Source organism: Amborella trichopoda, chromosome 7 (genome assembly GCF_054954075.1).
Source record: "Amborella trichopoda isolate Santa Cruz 75 chromosome 7, AtrichopodaSantaCruz75HAP2 v2.0, whole genome shotgun sequence".
NCBI classification, from domain to species: Eukaryota; Viridiplantae; Streptophyta; class Magnoliopsida; order Amborellales; family Amborellaceae; genus Amborella; species Amborella trichopoda.
The window spans coordinates 31,638,694-31,657,249 of NC_142342.1; the positions used below are offsets into that span (position 1 = coordinate 31,638,694).

Genomic DNA, 18,556 nt, shown 5'->3' on the forward strand with positions numbered 1-18,556 from the left:
TACATTATAAGATGCACTATTTCCAAAACATGAAATCCACTTTTTTTTTCATGTCCATGGATCTTGATGTCCATGTCGAGATGATCAATATGAGGATATTTGAGCATCAAAATAACATCTTCTAGTGAAATTATTGAGGTAGCCTCTAATTTGATTGTTTAGAGCCTCGGCCCTATATAAATTTGTTCCGTATTTTTAAGCCCATTAATAAAAAAAGGAAAATTTTTGTATAGAACCCTAATTCCTCATATTATTTCATGGTGGATCTTCTTTCTGTTTTTCTTTCAAGCGGCATAAGGAAATCCCTACAGATTTTACCGTACCCCTCTCTTATCTCTTCTTTTATTGACTTTTGACCATAAAAATTAGTCCCAATAAATTTTTTTATACTATTACATCTCAAAAACTTTTTTAACCATCTCTTTCTCTTTCCACCTATTAAAAAAGATTTTAGGTTGAAATGGTATAAAAAGATTTGTTAAAGCTAATTTTTATGATAAAAAGTCAATAAAAAAGAAAGATAAGAGATGAGGGGTATAATGAAATCTTTAAAAAAATTTTAAGCCGCTTAAAAAAAACAGAAAGAAAATCTACCGTAAAATAATACGGAAAATTAGAGTTCTACTCTAAAATTTCACTATAAAAAAATTGATTACGATCTTGTCGTTTTGTATGCGGTACGATATTCTCCACCAGCCACGTCAGACCACCTTGGCCGCCTCCGTGAGTCCAACCTGGCGGCCGGGCCCCGCCTCACTGTTTGACCATATACGCCATGCACCCATGCCCACATGCATAACACATGCACACATACATCATCATCAACGGACGCGCGCGTCTATTAAACGGCCTTTACCCCCTGCCTCGTTACTCCACTTGAAAGACAAGGCCCATTTGTTATCTGCGTTTTTTTGTTCTCTTCTCTCTTAAGAGATTGATTTCCTTTGACGATTCGAACGAGGAATGGGAGAGGTGAGTTGGTTTCTTTAATTTTCATGAGTCTGAATACATCAAACAATCGCCATTTCCTCGGTCTTCTGGTTTTCTTTAGGGAATTAATTGCCGTTTTTGCCGATTTTTTCAGGCGAAAGACGATGGCCAGAAGAACAAGGGAGAAGGGAAGAAGGAGGATGGACCCACAACTGTGGTTCTTAAGGTTGACATGCACTGTGAGGGTTGTGCTAGGAAGGTTAAAAGAGCAGTGAAGAATTCTGAAGGTATTTTTTTTCATATTAACAAATTTCAACAATGGAGAGATGGATTTCCATTATAAATTAAGTTTTTTGAGATTGTTGTATATGTAGTTTCTTCTGTCTTTTGTTCATTTAAGTGGTTCATTTGGATTTGTGTGTGTGTTTGGGGTTTGTTTTTTTCTGTTTGAATGAATGCTTGATTCGGATTTTGATTTGTTTTCACAATATTAGTAAGTTGTAATGCTGAAATTAAAGGGAAATGTGGTATTTTCACCCTTTTTTCACATTTTCTGTGATTTAAATGTTTGGTTTTAGAGAAAAGGGTCTTCTATCAATGAACTAAATCTGAGACTATGAAATGTGTAGTTTCAAAAACTGTCTTTTCTTTTTTGTAACTATATTTTGAGTGGTTTTTTATTTTTCAAATTATTATGGTGACAATATATAGGAGAGAAATGTAGTTAATTTTCTCTCATGTGTTCTAATTTCTTCCTTCATGGTTAATTTCTTGGGTAGTTATTCACTTATTTATATTTTTTTCTTTTTTTCTGGAGAAAGTTGATTTTATTTTTTAATACCTTTTTGCAGGAGTTGAGAGTGTAAAGGCGGATTGCAGTACCAACAAGCTTACGGTGGTGGGGAAAGTTGATCCATCAAAAATCAGAGAGAGAGTGGAGGAGAAAACCAAGAAAAAGGTGGAGCTTTTGAGCCCTGCTCCCAAAAAAGAAACAGGTGAGAAAAAACCAGAAGAAAAGACTGAAAAAAAAGTGGAGGAAAAGAAAAGCAAAGAGGTAATAATAATTTGGACCCATATAAATTCAAAAACAATTAATAAATGTCTTGTTTTGGTATTTTGTTTCTCTCTCTAATTTGCAGAGGGATTCTTATTTTGAGTTTTTGTGAATTTCACAGCCCAGTGTTTCAACGGTTGTTTTGAAGATCCGGCTGCATTGCGAGGGTTGTATTAGAAAAATTAGACGGATAATCAAGAAGATTAAAGGTGGGACATTTCACTTTTAACAAATGGAAAAAAATACATAAGGTTGAGGCCCTAAACAATCAAATGAAGGCCCATCTAAAAAACTCAGTTGTTTCGATTTTAAAAAACCTTCGAAGTAACAATCAAATGATGGCACATCTCAAAATTTTATTAGAAGAGGTTGTTTCGATTTCAAAATACTTTCACTTCGATCATCTAGAATTTTTTTTTTTTTTTTTTGGGGTAAGTCAGTGGGGAGAATGGCCCCTACCCTTTATATCATGTTGAATTATTATTTTTTTGGATGAGTTGGTGGGGAGAATGGCCCCTACCCTTTTGTAAGAATTGAGCTTACGATGCAGTGATGCAAATCGTCAAGAGCTAATCATTTAAGCCCCCGCTTTTCTCTTGATCATCTTGAACTTGAGATGTATAGATGTGGAGAGAATAAATTTCAAATCTGAGAAATAATGCATCCTGTAATGCATTATTTGGGCAGTCAATTTTCACCGAATTTATAAATATACTCAATTTACATTATTTTTGAAGCTTTAAATCTTATAATTACAAATATGAAAGTAAATTTTCCAGCCATAGCATAAATTTTTTGCTACTAAAAAATCATCTTTTAACAATATCTAGAGGTACGCCTTATTGTTGATTATTTAAGGCAACTACTCCCTAAACAAAACATTTACCATGATTCCATTATTTACTTTTGCATGCCTCGTTCACCAAACGAGAAAGAAAAATTTGGGGGATTAGAGTTACTGTCCCAACAACCTGTGTAGAGAGAGAAAGAGGAGAGAGAGAGAGCATCACACGAGTATCAAAATCTTGAAGTGAGGCCCGGTAGTTTCGCTAATAAAAAAACTGGGCCCTTTTCACATTGAAATTTATTATATTCACTTCAAAATTCAAACTCCCATTTTTTTTTTTTTCTTTTCTATTGTCAATGCTTCTTTTTTTTTCTTTTTTCTATTGTCAATGCTTTCATTTCAACTTTCAAACAATACAATATATATTTCACTGTCACAATTTTATTGTTGATTGAATTTGTGTACTGCATTTGTCAGGCGTTCAAAGCGTGGAATTAGACTCTCAGAAGGACCTGGTGACTGTAAAGGGCACAATGGACGTGAAGGCCCTTCCGATTTACTTGAAAGAGAAACTAAAACGAAATGTCGAATTAGTCCCTCCCAAGAAGGATGAGAAACCAGCTGAGAAACCGAAAGAGGCGGAGAAGCCGAAAGAGGGAGGTGGCGGAGAGAAGAAAGAGGGAGGCGGTGGAGAGAAGAAAGAGGGAGGCGGTGGAGAGAAGAAAGAAGGTGGTGGAGAGAAGAAAGAAGGTGGCGGAGAGGCCAAGAAAGAGGATCCCTCCACCAAGGTGGTGGTCAACAAAATGGAGTATTATGGCTATGGGCCGGGTTACTCTATTGAGTATGTCCACGCCCCTCAAATATTTAGTGATGAAAACCCTAATGCATGCTCCATTATGTAAATTAAATAAAAGGTAAATTTTAGAGAGAGAAAGAGGGAGAAAGTAGTGTGTAGAGTGAAGAGTTAGAGAGGGAAAGAGAGGTGTCACCCTGTGTAGATTGAGAAAGAGTTTTCTAGAGAGAGAGAGGTGTCGGCCTTGTTTTCCTTGCTTTATTTTTCATTTTTTGTATGTTCACGACCAAACTGTATAGAAAGACAATGATATTTGAGCCAAAGCCAGACAGGCCACGTGGTGCGTGGCAGTTTATTTGCTGTATTTATTTTCTTTATATTATATATTACATTTTGAAAATGCAAAATGCATTGGGTTTAGATCTGGTATGGTCCTTCTATACTCTTACCGCCTTTTTTATATTATTATTATTTTATTTTTTATTTATAAAATTACAGTTCAAATTTTTTTTAATAACCCGGTATCGGGTAAACGCCGTAACCGCTCCGATTACGTTACGTGCGCGTGCGGCCGTTGGATTCTAACTACTTTATGGCCATTCAATGCCATGTCTCATATCTACTTTTTTTTTTTTTAATTGCATTAAATGCACCTGATTTTTAACGACTATTATACCTTTGAAAAGAGGAATTTGAAATCGGGAAGAAGGATGTTAATGCGTAACGAGTGTATGCAAAATCAAACCGAAACGGTTATCCAGATATGGGTTCGAAAACGGACTAACCGGCCTAACAAGTAAACCTTGATTCAATTGTTTTAGTCAGGTAAGTTTCGTATAGTTAAAAAATTGTTGAAAACGTTAAAAAGACAAAAAAAATTCTACTAAATATATAGTTAAAAAATTGTTGAAAACGTTAAAAAGACAAAAAGTTATACTAAAACAAAATACTTCAAATGAATTTGAAAATTAATGAAAAAATAGATTTTAATGAATTGATTTTTTAATTAATGTGAGTATTAATGATAAAATTAATTTTTAATCTTTACCATAATATATATAATATTAAAAAATACATTACGAACAAAATTCTTTATTTTTGAGAATTTATATAGATTTTGTTAAAAAAATATTTCTATACTGATAGATCATTAAAACTACCTACCGGTTTCGATCTAACCGACCGATTAGCAGTTAGATCGTCCGCTTTTTCTAATGTGCGTGATAGAAGAGGCAAGAAAAGGGGCGGCAGTACACTTGAAGAGCAAAGGGGGTAGGGGAATACATTGGATTGGGCCACACTATTAAATAATTTGTAGGGAGTCTATGTAGGTCCCTGGCTTGATTTTCACTTATCTTGTAGTCCTGAGAATTAGGTGGTCAAATTCAAAGCCAAGATTTGGTTAAAGACGATAGAGAGAGATATAGAGTACTAAAAATCAAAGCCAATATTTGGTTAAAGACAATAGAGACAAGAGTACTACTAACATTTCAAAAGAAAGAGAGAGTAACATTAACATTTCAAAAGAAAGAGATTTCTTAACCCAAAAATAGAGAGGATGCATATTTGAATGATACATATGGAGAAGATGCATATGGGTATGATACAAGACACGAATCACCATACACATGTCCATGAATGGCGGGACCAATCAACAATGTTGTTAGATTCGCTTCGCTACCGCTGAAATCCTCTGATTTTTTGGCTTAGACCGAAGCGAAGTTCAATTGAATTTGCTTCAGCCTACCTTCAACCACTTCGATGTGATTTAGCCTCTTCAGCCAAAGCATAAAATTATTTTTAGTACAAAATTTTGTTATTTTAATATACCTTGATATATATATATATATATATATACATGAAAATCACAATCATTCTTCCTCATTAGATGTTAAATCGAATGACTTGAAATGAGTCACGAACTTCAAGAATTCTTTTTCGTAATGTTGTGTCTATTCAATGACATTCTCACAACCACCTATTTTGAAATTTAAGGAACAAGAATGATTGTAACATTCGCAAAAGATAAATGCTCTATTTGCAGACAATTCCTTTTTTAAAGTTGTCGAAAGCAAATTTTTCCATTTTCGACATAAATAAGATATAGAGAGATAATCAAGAAATTAACTAGCAAATTGAAAAAATACTTGCTTTTGAAGCGATACGAGAGATAGAATTATGCAAGGTGAGAAAAAGGCGGCCCATAATTGTCTCATTCTATATAAAGGCAACCCATAAAATATACGCAACCACATGTTTTGTTTCTTGCAAGGGACCAAACAAATTAGCTGAGGGAAGTAATGGAGTAGTCAGGGTCATTTTCGGGTATTAGACTTGGCACCAACGTGGTGGGACACGTTACGTGGATCTGACGTGTAATGCATAAAAAAACTATCGTCTTTTCTTCAGCAGTGAGGACAAAGCTTCGTGCGCCACGTCAGCATCGCCTCATTTTCGCCAATTTATTTATTTTTTATTTTTTTCCATTTCTGTCTCCATCGCAAATTGAAGGTCGATGCCGCTCTCCAAACGATATTATCTTCTTATTTAAACAAACCCTCAACTAATTTTAGAAAGGGAATTTTGCAATTTTAAATTAAATTTTGGGTGGACCATTAGGTGAAGGGTAATGACGAATGGAAATTGCGGCTAGTGAGAACGAGAAACTTCGAGATAGTATCAGTAAGGGACTGGGCGAGCCCGGCCCGATATGCTCGAATTATTTTCTATTTTGGGATGGGCCTTAGGGATTGTATACAATGAGACCCTCACAATTACTTACCACCATTCAGATGTGAAATTTAATAGCTTGGATGTGTTATAAAGGTTGAAAAATTTTTGTTTGAAGTTTAAACTTGATCAATAGAATATTGTAGTCACCTAATTTTGCATTCAACGGTCAAGATTAATGTGACCGCCTTGTAGCAAAGATAAATGGTCTTATTCTCTACTTTCCCATTTATATGAGTGTTGGAAATCACTACTCGGGCCGCGTACTCGGCTCATGCTGATCCAAATACTCGCACCGAGTCCAAGTAACTCGGCTTGAGTTGTGCCAAGTTTAGTAGCAATAAAAAAATAGAAAAAATAGAAAAAAATATAAAAAATCTAAAAAATAAGAAATGTATGTTTAAAATAAGATTAAGTAAAACACATCAAAATGAGATTAAAAAATGGCGTTCCTTTGTAGATCTCCGAAATTCACCCTCATGTGAAATCCCACTCTCCTATATCTTACTCAAGTTCATCGATTTCGAGAGCATTCTGCTGATTTTAGGTGACTTTCACTTTCAACCCGATGAGCCGCCTACGTGCCCTTTAAGCCAATAATAAAATAACAGCCGGTGATTGGGGATATTTTCAAAAGGAAAAAGTTTATATAGAGTCGGGGCTCTAAACAATCAAATTAAAGCCCACCTCAAAAATTTCACTAGAAAGGATTGTTTTGATGCTCAAATATCTTCAAATTATCACGACATCAAGATGCATGAACGTGAGAAAAAAATAGATTTCAAGTTTTGAAAATGGTGTATCTTGTAACACATTTTTAGAACGTCAGTTTTCAAGATTTTCAAGTTTTTATAGAACTACTAAATTCACACTATTTTTTAAGCTTTAAATTTAATAATTAAAAATTAAAATATATTTTAAGGCTATCACAACGATTTTCAGTATTGAAACCAAATTTCTCAGTACTATTTAAATGTGTACTTTACTTTGATTGTTTAGAGCCGAGGCTCTATACAAACCACACCCTTTTCAAAATAATCTAAAAATTATGGAAAAATATAAATAAGTATTTATTACCAAAAAACTTTCCAATCATTGCTAAAATGAGAAAAAAACTATAAAAAAAAAAAACAAATTCTAAATAAATTCCTTATCTTTTAGGATTTTTTTCATGATATATATATATATATATATATATGAAAAAGCTGGGGTTAGCCCACTAGCTCATATGAACATATGAGTCCAACGGCCCAGATTGAATCTGGGCCGATCTGACAATCATAGATGTCCGGTAGTGCTTGAATTTTATTTATTTTTTTACAAATCCAAGCTATTTAAAATTTTAGGTGTGTGTTCTTCTCATCAAGACGCACCTAATAAAAATATAAAAAAAATTATTCGTAAAAAAAAGACCAAAATACCCCCCAAAACTTTTCGGGGGTATTTTCATCAATTTATTTTATGTAAAATATTTTTTTGATATTTTTTTAATATTCACTTATTTATTATGAATACACTTCTAAAATTTCAAGTAATTTAGATTTGTAGAAGAAAAACTAAAATTTAAATACTACTAGACATCTGTGATCGTCAGATCGGCCCAGAATCAATCTGAGATGTTGGGCTCATATATTAATATGAGCTAGTGGGCTAATCCCATCTTTTCTCATATATATATATATATATATATATATATATATATATATATATATATTACGAGTAATGGTCCTATAAGACCCTCCCCCGCCTATATGTATAAGATCTCAAATGATCACTATTAAAGTTGGCATGGATCTCTAGAAAAGTAATCACATGGGCGTGAGACTTGACTTTTCTATAGATCCGTGTCAAATTTAATGGTGATCATATGGGGTCCTACACACATAGGTGAGGGAGGGTTCTATAGGATCATTTCTCATATTATATATATATACGTGTGTATTTTCTCGTGTCTATAAATTTATGAGGTGCGCATTAATTTGATTGTTTAAATGTTCCTTATTTTCGATCCGCTCATCACAACATAAAATATTTCTATTTCCTTGAGGCACATACGAAAAGTTACCCTCAAAGTTTTTTTTTGGGTAATTAAATACCCTCAAAGTTAGTGTAACATATGTACTCCTTGCTTCTCCAATCAATTTCTTGCTGAAATCGAACAAAATTAGACCTTGAATTATTATTATTTTTGGTTAGTTAGACCTCGATTTCATTCTATTCGCTATCTTTCCAATTAAAACATTCAAACCTAAATTAGGCACATAATAAACTTAAGGGATTATCACTTGTACAATGCCTCACATGCCCCCATCAACTCATCCTTGTTGGATATAAGTCTATTTCAAGGCCAAATTCTTGCATGCAAACCATTGTTGAAATTCAACATTAAAACTTGCATACTTATGGCATACAGCCCTTTTATTTCATTCATAGGATCTAGTGATTTGAGGATCATAATAACAAAGGACAAAGTTTATACAAGATTGTAACCTTAAAATGTGGAATTAAGTTCCACCTCAAAAACCCTTCAGAAAAAGGTATTCTAATGTTGGAAAACCCTCTAATTGATCTTTTCGACATCGAGATGTATGAACATAAAACGAAAAAGATTTTGAGTCTCAAATATAGTGCATTGCAACATATTATCTGGATCGTCCATTTTTAATGTTTTCATGTGTTTATAGATCTACTTAATTTGAACCACTTTTGAAGTTTAAAATCTTATAATTAGATATGAATATAGATTCTCAGGGCATCCCAAGAAATTTTTATACCAAAAATTGCATCTTATGATAAAATTTGAAAGTGTGCCTTATTTTGATTGTTTAAGGTTGCAACCTTTTTCAAACCACACCAATAACAAAAGGATGCGGTTTGTATAGGGCATAGGCTCTAAGTAATCAAAATAGAGCCTACCTTCAAATAGTGTCGAGAAATGTAGTTTCAATATTAGAAATCTTTATGATAGCCTTAAAATATATTTTCATCTTTATATATAAAGTTTAAAGCTTCAAAAATAGTGTAGATCGATAGATCTATAAAAACTTGAAAATCTTAAAAATTTACGATTCAAAAATTCATCAGAAAATACACTATTTCCAAAATTTGAAATCCATTTTTCTCATGTCCATGCACCTTGATGTATATTTGAGCATCAAAACACCCTCTCTAGTGAAATTTTTGAGGTAGGCTCTATTTTGATATTTAGAGCCTCGGCTCTATATAAACTTTTCCCATAACAAAACCCCAATGTAACACTATGGCCCTTGTTTCCAGCAGCAATGCACTTGTGATGGGTTTTAATGAAATTTAATAAACTTGGGTCGGCCTCGGAACATTGACCTTGTCTGATTTGAGTAATTTCGGTAACAATCGTCAAAAAAATACTAAGGTTTGTTAAAAGTAATAAAAAAAAATAACAAAACGAAGAATAAGTTATAAATATCATTTTTAAGCCTAATGAATAAAGTACGCTGAAGATGGGCTATAAAAATTGATTTATAGGTTGAAATAATTCAGAAAAATCCACCTCGGCACTTGCCCTTGATCTCTTACTAATGAGCCCACCCTTGAATGAGACATTGGAAAATAGAAAATTAGGGTATATAATAAAAAAAATCCACAAAACATCATAAAAAATATAAAAGTTACATAGAAATGCATTTTTAAATCATTTATTAGTGATTCATTAAACAAACTTTTGATTTTTTTTGGCAAATTTAAAAACCTTGTCTCAAAAACTCGCCTCAGTAGGTGCCAAGGCGAGGTTCTCAGAGCCTAGGCACGACGCACGTAAGGTTTTCCAATTGATTTTGGGTTAGGTTTTGGATTCAACAGTGATTTCACCTACTCTCATCACCATCCAAAGTTCATCGCACGATCACGATTGTCAAGTAGTGTTTTATTTTTCATTTTTTTTTACAAATCGGAATGATCTGAAATTTGGAGTGTGTATATATCTTTGTGAGTCTCACCTAATAAAAATATAAAAAAAGTAATTTGTGAAAAATAATTTTACCAAAATACCCTGAAAATTTTGATAAATGTTTTTCATGTAAAATATTTTTTTGATATCTTTTGTAGATTTTCCTATTTTTGATTAACACACGCTCTAAATTTAATATCATTCTGATTTGTAGAGAAAAATGAAAAAATCAAACACTCCCAAACAATCGTGACCGTATGATGAACTTTGGACGGTGATGAGGGCAGGCAAAATCACTGTTCATTTTCGCCAATAGGCATTGGAAAGACTATATATATATATATATATATATATATATATATATATATATATATATATATATATATATAAGAAGGCTTTTCTACTGGACATCTGTGATCGTCATATCGGCCCAGAATCAATCTGGGACGTTGGGCTCATATCCATATGAGCTAGTGTGAGCTAATCCCATATTTTCCCTATATACATGTAGGAAAAGTTTTTCCAATGCCTATAGGCGAAAATGAACAGTGATTTCGTCTATTCTCATCACCGTCCAAAGTTTATCGCACGGTCATGATTGTCCGGTAGTATTTCATTTTTTATAGTTTATTTTACAAATCAGAATGATCTGAAATTTAAAGCGTGTATACATCTTAGTGAAGCGCGCCTAATAAAATTATAAAAACAATAATTCGTAAAATAAATTGACCAAAATACCCCTAAAATATTTCGGGCATATTTTGATCGATTGTTTTCATGTAAAATATTTTTTTGATATTTTTCGTAGATTCACCTATTTTTAATGAACACACCCTATAAATTTCAGATCATTCTGATTTTTATAAAAAAAATGAAAAATAAAACACTACTAGACAATCGTGATCGTGCGATGAACTTTGGACGGTGATGAGAGTAGGCAAAATTACTGTTTATTTTCCCTAATACGCGTTGGGAAGATTTTTCCTATATATATATATATATATATATATATATATATATATATATATATATATATATATATATATATATATATATATATAATGGTCCAATGCAACGGTCGTATCATAGTATAATGCAACGACACTTCTAGAAAATCATGTTTGTGGTATTTGTATGACCCCAAAATTGTCACATATACTTTCTTCATCTCAATAATCAATCCCTAAAAAAAAGAAAGATTAATTTGAACTCTAGATATGGTCAAAATGAGTCCCCTCCATAAGCGAATCTAAACCATTCATTTTGTGAATTTCAAGATCTTAGCCTTTATAATCTTAAAATATTTTTTTTTTATTTTTTAACATTTTTCATCTAATGATAATAAAACTATCCAAAAAAATTAGTAATAAAAAAATCCTTCTAAGGCCTAGATCTAAGCATTTCACCAAAATGAATGGCCTATATTAATTAGGCTAAAAAAATACTTTCTAGGTTGTGTTTTCAAATTTTTCTTTTTTTGTGATTGTTCATTAGAATAAAAAGAGTATATGTTTCAAAATTTGGATCAAACAAATAGCCATAAGATAGTTTTTTAAGTTTGTTGCATCATATTACTATATAACGGTTGCATGAAATCATTGCCCTATATATATATATATATATATATATATATATATATATATATATATATATATATGTTTGTCTAGAGTTAACAATCCCTAAAAATACAAAGGTTAATGATATAAAGGGTTGTGATGGATGTATTTATAAAAAACATCATTACTTTTTGTTTAAAATATTATTTTAATAAATAACTTAACCACTAAACAATAGTAAATTTGAAATTTTTACCAAAGTACAATGACATTTTGGAGGTTAGTATAATGAAATTTATTTGTAAAGTACGATTGTCATTTAGTAAAAATTCCAACTTTACCTTTTATAGAGATGACAAAAGCACAATTTGTCTTATAGTGATATTTACAAAATTACCCTTACTTAGTGAGCAAGTTATCACAAAAGTAGTTGGTTTTAAGAAATAGACCACAAAGTTAATAAATCTACCCCTCAAAACTCATTATATTTTTAACCTTTATAATTTGAAGGGTTGTAAACTTTATATATATATATATATATATATATATATATATATATATATATATATATATATATATATATATATATAAAAGCTGGTATAAGCCCACTAGCTCATATGAACATATGAGCTCAACGGCCCAGATTGAATCTGGGCCGATCTAACGATCAAGGATGTCCGGTAGTGCTTAAATTTTGTTTATTTTTTTACAAATTTAAATCACTTGAAATATTAGGTGTGTGTTATTCTCATCAAGGCGAACCTAATAAAAATATAAAAAAATGTATTCATGAAAACAAAATGACCAAAATACCCCCAAAACATTTTAGGGGTATTTTGGTCAATTTATTTCATATAAAATATTTTTTTGATATTTTTTTAAGGTTCACTTATTTTTTATGAACACACGCCTAAAATTTCAAGTGATTTGAATTTGTAGAAAAAACAAAAAAAATCAAATACTAGCGGACATCCTTGATCGTCAGATTGGCCCAGATTCAATCTAAGCCGTTGGGCTCATATATTCACATGAGCTAGTGGGCTAATCCCAAAATTTTCAATATATGAGAAAAGAAGGGATTAGCCCACTAGCTCATGTGAACATATGAACTCAATGTCCCAGATTGAATCTGGGCCGATCTGACGATCACAGATGTCTAGTAGTATTTGAATTTTAGTTTTTTTCTAAAAGTCCAAATCATTTAAAATTTTAGGTGTGTGTTTATAAAAAATAGATGAATCTTTGAAAAATATCAAAAAAATATTTTACATGAAATAAATTGACCAAAATACCTCCGAAAAGTTTTAGGGGGTATTTTGATCATTTTGTTTTTTACCAATAATGTTTTTATTTTTATTAGGTGCGACTTGATGAGAAAAATACACATCTAAAATTTTAAGTGATTTAGATTTGTAGAAAATAAAATAACATTCAAGCACTAGCGGACATCCGTGATTGTCAGATCGGCCTAGATTCAATCTGGCCCGTTGGGCTCATATGTTCATATGAGCTAGTGGGCTAATCTCATCTTTTCCATTTGGGTTAGATTAGAGTTAACAACCTCACAAAATACAAAGCTTAAAGTTAAAAAGGGTTGTCATGGGTGTATTTATAAAAAAGATCATTACTTTTTTGAAAAAGAAATATTTTAATAGGTAACTTAACCATTAAGCAATGACAAATTTGAAATTTTTTGCAAAAGTATAATGGCATTTTGGAAGTTAGTATCTTGGAATTTTATTTGTAGAGCGCATTTATCTTTTAGTAAAAATTTCAACTTTACCTTTTATGAAAATGCCAAAAGTAACTATTGTCTTATAGTAATACTTACAAAATTTCCCTTACTTAATGATAAAGATACTCTCTATCTTTAATCTTTATAATTTAAAGAGTTGTGAAGTTTAGATTATATATATATATATATATATGAAGATAATACAAAACGCCTATAGGCGAAAATAAACAATGATTGCAATAAATACTGATTGCGCTTCCCCTCATCGCCATCCAAACTTCATCGCATGATCAAAGTTATCCAGTAGTGTTTCATTTTTTCATTTTTTTTTACTAATCAAAATGATCTGAAATTTGGAGCGTGTATACATCTTAGTGAGGTGTACCTAATAAAAGTATGAAAAACTTTTTTCGTAAAATATAAATTGATCATAATATCCCTGTAAATTTGTAGGGGTATTTTGATCAATTTATATTTAACAAATTAGTTTTTTTCCCCTATTTTTATTAGGTACACCTCACTAAGATTTACACACGCTCCAAATTTCAAGTAATTTGGATTTTTAGAAAAAAAATGAAAATTGAAACACTATCGGATAACTGTGACCGTGCGATGAAGTTTGGATGACGATGAGGGTACACGAAATCACTATTTATTTTTACCTATAGGCATTGAGAAGAGTTTTCCATATATATATATATATATATATATATATATATATATATATATATATATATATATATATATATATTTATTTATTTATTTATTTATTTATTTATTTATTTATTTATTTATTTATCTGTTTTTAAAGGTTACACCACTCGTGGGTTAGGTTTTAACAAAGGATAGGGGAAGCATAGAATCTTGCCTCTAACATTCTGGTGGTTACTTTAGTGAGCGTACCCTCGCTTTCAGAAAATGATTGCTAACCACTCTTTATGTGTTTCTTATGGAGTAGACAGAAAGTTAAATGGTGTTGAAAATGAATGTATACTGTTATGTTTCCACCTTTATCAAAGGAGCTCCACCACGATTCACCTCAAAAGCGCTTTTGTAAATTAAGCCTATATCGAAATTGAAGCAAAATAAAGCAAATAGCTCAACTATGGGAAGCTATGGGACACGCCCAGGCCAAGATTGCCATTGGCCCAACCCTTGCCCCATATGGCGAGCCTACACCCGGTATGGCTCCAACAGGACCAAAGAGGCCCTCGCCCTAGCCCAAGCCCAAGCCCGGTTGGGCCGGGCACAAAACAAATAAGAAGAAAAAATGAAAAGAAAATAAAGAAAAAAAGAGGGCATGTCTGGCCAAACACACCGGTCCTGTCATGACTCTAGCCTGGCCCTCAGAGCCATGTTTTTTGGCTCGAGTCCTAACGTTTTTAGGGCCAGTTCCCCGTCGAGTGCTCATTGCCGATCCCAGCTTTAATTACAACGCCTATAGGTTTAATTACAACGTCTATAGGTGAAAATGAACAGTGATTTCGCCTACCCTCATCACCGTCCAGAGTTCATCGCACGGTCACGATTGTCCGATAGTATTTTATTTTTTATTTTTTTTTCTACAAATCGAAATGACCTGACATTGGGAGTGTATGTACATCTTAGTGAGACGCACCTAATAAAAAAATTAAAAAAATAATTTACGAAACAAATTGACCAAAATACCTTCGAAATATTTTGGAGGTATTTTGGTCAATGTTTTCATATAAAATATATTTTTGATATTTTTCATAGATTCGCTTATTTTTTATGAACACAAGCTCCAAATTTTAGGTCATTCTGATTTGTAGAAAAAAATAAAAAATAAAACACTATCGAACAATCGTGGCCGTGCAATGAATTTTAAACGGTGATGAGGGTAAGTAAAATCACTGTTTCATTTTCGCTTATAAGAGTTTTGTAGTATCTTCCACATATATATATATATATATATATATATATATATATATATATATATATATATATATATATATATATATATATATATATATATATATATATATATGTATGGGCTGGTCCGCACGCTACGCGGGTCCAATAAATAAAGTGTACTATCTACGTGAAAGAAAACAATAGAGTTTTTATTTCCAAGATTGTCGTCAATTTTTGGACTAATAGATTGTAAGTGTTCATAATCGTCCAGTGATTTTTACCTAGATCCCAAAATTTCAGGGAAAAAAAAAAAAACAAAACAAGTGGTATAAGTAGCACTTTCGCCCAAGGGATTAAGGCTACAGTATGATGCTGCGTTAGGAGCATGCTATACCCGTTCCAAGCCAACTCATATTTCAAAAGAAATCTTGATACATCCTTCCTTCCTTGAACCCCCTAATCAATTCTAAATTAACAACTCCTTGATCATCTAAAAAGTTCAGTCGTGTCAATACATAGGGCTACTTTAAATTTTTTAAAATAAAATAGGATCTTTCTGTAAATCTCCCTAAAATTAGTGGCTCTTGACGCTAAATAGATTTAAATTTTTACATTAAATATATCACTACAAGGGTTTAATCATTGAGCCGAACCATGATCACCTAGAGTGGCACATATCATATGGGTAGGCGATCCGATTCAAAGGAGCCCCATAAACATAAGAGGCCCCAATGTTTTAATCACATTTTATTTTTAAATAGTATGTTCAAAATTTTTGGAAAGTTCAAAAAAAAAAAAAAAAAAATGGCTCTCATGATGATCAGCACAATTGTCCGATTCAGATAAGGTCAATCAAAATAATTCTCTTTGGCTACTCGAGGCTTCTTTAAAACCCTAGTGCGTATAGAATAAGCTTGCCATCCTAGAGCCACTGTGCATGAAGCACGCTTATGTAGGAACCGCTAATGAGCCCTAAAACAACAGTTAGGCGTCCTCTTCTTCTTGTCATCTTCAATATAACCACAACCACTTCGAACAATTACGTGGATAACTAAATCAACAGCATGATTGCGTCACTTTCGTTAAAAATGGTATAGTATTGTACTAGGGGAAAAAATTGCTTCATGCTGGCTGGAGTGCATTTCTACATTATGCACTCCAAAGGTATAAAGCATAATCTTAAATATGGATGTAAATAGGTGGCCTATCTAAAAACAAGGGTAACTAACGGTCTTACTGTTTTTTATTATAAATATTATTTTTAATTTTTAATTTATTTATTTATTTATTTTTTACATTCATTCGTGATCTCCATATTAAAGATTATATATTCCCTAAAAACTATAATTAAATTATACTAAAAATATATATTTATTGTTAAGCCCACATTTATATAATATGCGGCCTGCATAGAAACCGTGTCCTCTGGTATAGGACTTCCCTTTCATTCCTCCACTATGAACAATACGGATCCACAAGGCTCGTAACAGGCCCGCTCGGGCCAGCCTTGGCCCTAGACCTACTCTGAACACCTGAGGTCCGGCCTAAGCCCAGCACAGACCGGACCAAAAAGGCTATTGGCCCTAGACCTGCTTTGTTTGCCGGAGATTTAGTCTAGAACCAGTGCAGACCGAACCAAAGAGGCCTAGCCCAAGCCCGGCTGCGCTTGGGCCTCAAGCAACATTTTGCAGTGAGTCCCTAATTATTAAGGCCAAGCCGACTAAGCTGGGCCGGGCGAAGCAGCCCATTGCCACGCCTAGGGATCCATGGATGAGAGAGAGGAGGAGAGGCTTATAGGTTAAGAAAGGAGCGAGAAAGTGAGAGGTGACGTAGGGTTTTTTGAAGGGAGGAGAGAGAGAGTCGTCTTTTTATTGTATGGAAAGGCAGGAGGGTGACAGTATTCTAGAGAGAGAGAGAGGTGTTGACATCATCGCTTACGTATATTCATCATGAAAGGTGACAGAAAATGAAGGAGCAAGTCACAGTCACTATGAATGCGAAGGAGCGATATTAGTTGGCCTTACACCATAACCCATAACTCCATTTTTCAAATGAAGGTGACGATTATGGAATGTTGTTAATTTCAAATTAGAACCTTCAGTTAACTACAACCCATGATTCGAAAATTACGTAAGAAATTGCCAAATTAACAGATAAATAAATAAAAGAGAATTTAGGGGAATAGTAACTATTTAATTTTGGCATAAGGGGTCATAATTAATTTTGACTTTTGTATGTGAAATTGAGTGGGAGCATTTTATTCTATTGACCAAGCTGAAACTTCAAAATATATAAAAATTTTGAATTTTGTAATACACAAACTATCAAATTTCATATTTGATGGTTGTAATTAATTGTGACTACTTTGTATCAAAGGTAAATGGTCCTATTGTATACAAGCCCTATTAGAAAACATTTCATGCATCATGATGTGATCCAAATTTTCCTAAAATTTATACGGATGTCCTATTATCTCCTAGTTTTCATTTTTTTTTTCAATTTTGCTCCAAATATGATGTTAGTGATATCAAACAACTTTTTTATTTTTATTTTTTATTTTATTCAATTCTAAGGTTAGAGGTCACTCCAATATCAGAAATATTAGACTACCTTAAAGTTGGGTTGTCCGAGGTTAAAAACATCAGAATACCCTCATATTAAGGTATTGGGCCCTATTTAAGGTCATAATGACCCCCCTAATAGTAAGTTTTCATTTAAAATGTGGTCAATGTTTGGGTGATGGACCTCCATGTTATTATTGTAAATTTACTATTAGGGGTTGGCTCGATGTTTGCAACATCTAACCGATTCTAAACAAGGGCCAATGCTTTAATATGGGGCAGTCCGATGTTTCAAATACTGGACAACCTAACTTTAGGGCAATCTAATGTTTCAGACAGACCATCCCCCAAGTGATCCCTAAATACCATCGGCCAGATAACTATGAAATGGTCCAATTTGATTTTTAAATTCCTCGTCTATTTTGTATCCATGCACAAATATGAATCGGGAATTGCTTGATTCGAACCTCGTAAATCACATTGGATGATCCTGCGTTCCGATTTCTGAACGCTGCATGGAACTCATAGTTATGTGAAATCCTACCTAGTTGATATTTGGCTAATCCATAATCAATATCATTCAGCCAATGGAAAGGGTGTGGTTTGGACA

The 18,556-nt window shown here is 32.7% G+C and overlaps 1 protein-coding gene across 3 annotated transcripts; it reads left to right on the forward strand.

Moving 5' to 3' along the window:
- The first annotated feature begins 869 nt into the window (after positions 1-869).
- Positions 870-3,971, forward strand: LOC18426515 (Heavy metal transport/detoxification superfamily protein). 3 transcript variants are annotated; one of them, XM_006833160.4, is made up of 5 exons: positions 870-972; positions 1,085-1,217; positions 1,782-1,984; positions 2,106-2,193; positions 3,249-3,971. In XM_006833160.4, the coding sequence occupies exons 1-5, from the start codon at positions 964-966 to the stop codon at positions 3,671-3,673; spliced, it is 858 nt and encodes a 285-aa protein (XP_006833223.1). In that variant the 5' UTR covers positions 870-963; the 3' UTR covers positions 3,674-3,971. The 3 variants fall into 3 exon arrangements, with proteins under 3 accessions (XP_006833223.1, XP_088727209.1, XP_020518190.1); XM_088871083.1 differs by having other exon boundaries at positions 1,782-1,960; XM_020662531.2 differs by lacking the exon at positions 2,106-2,193 and having other exon boundaries at positions 1,782-1,925.
- Positions 3,972-18,556: the final 14,585 nt, after the last annotated feature.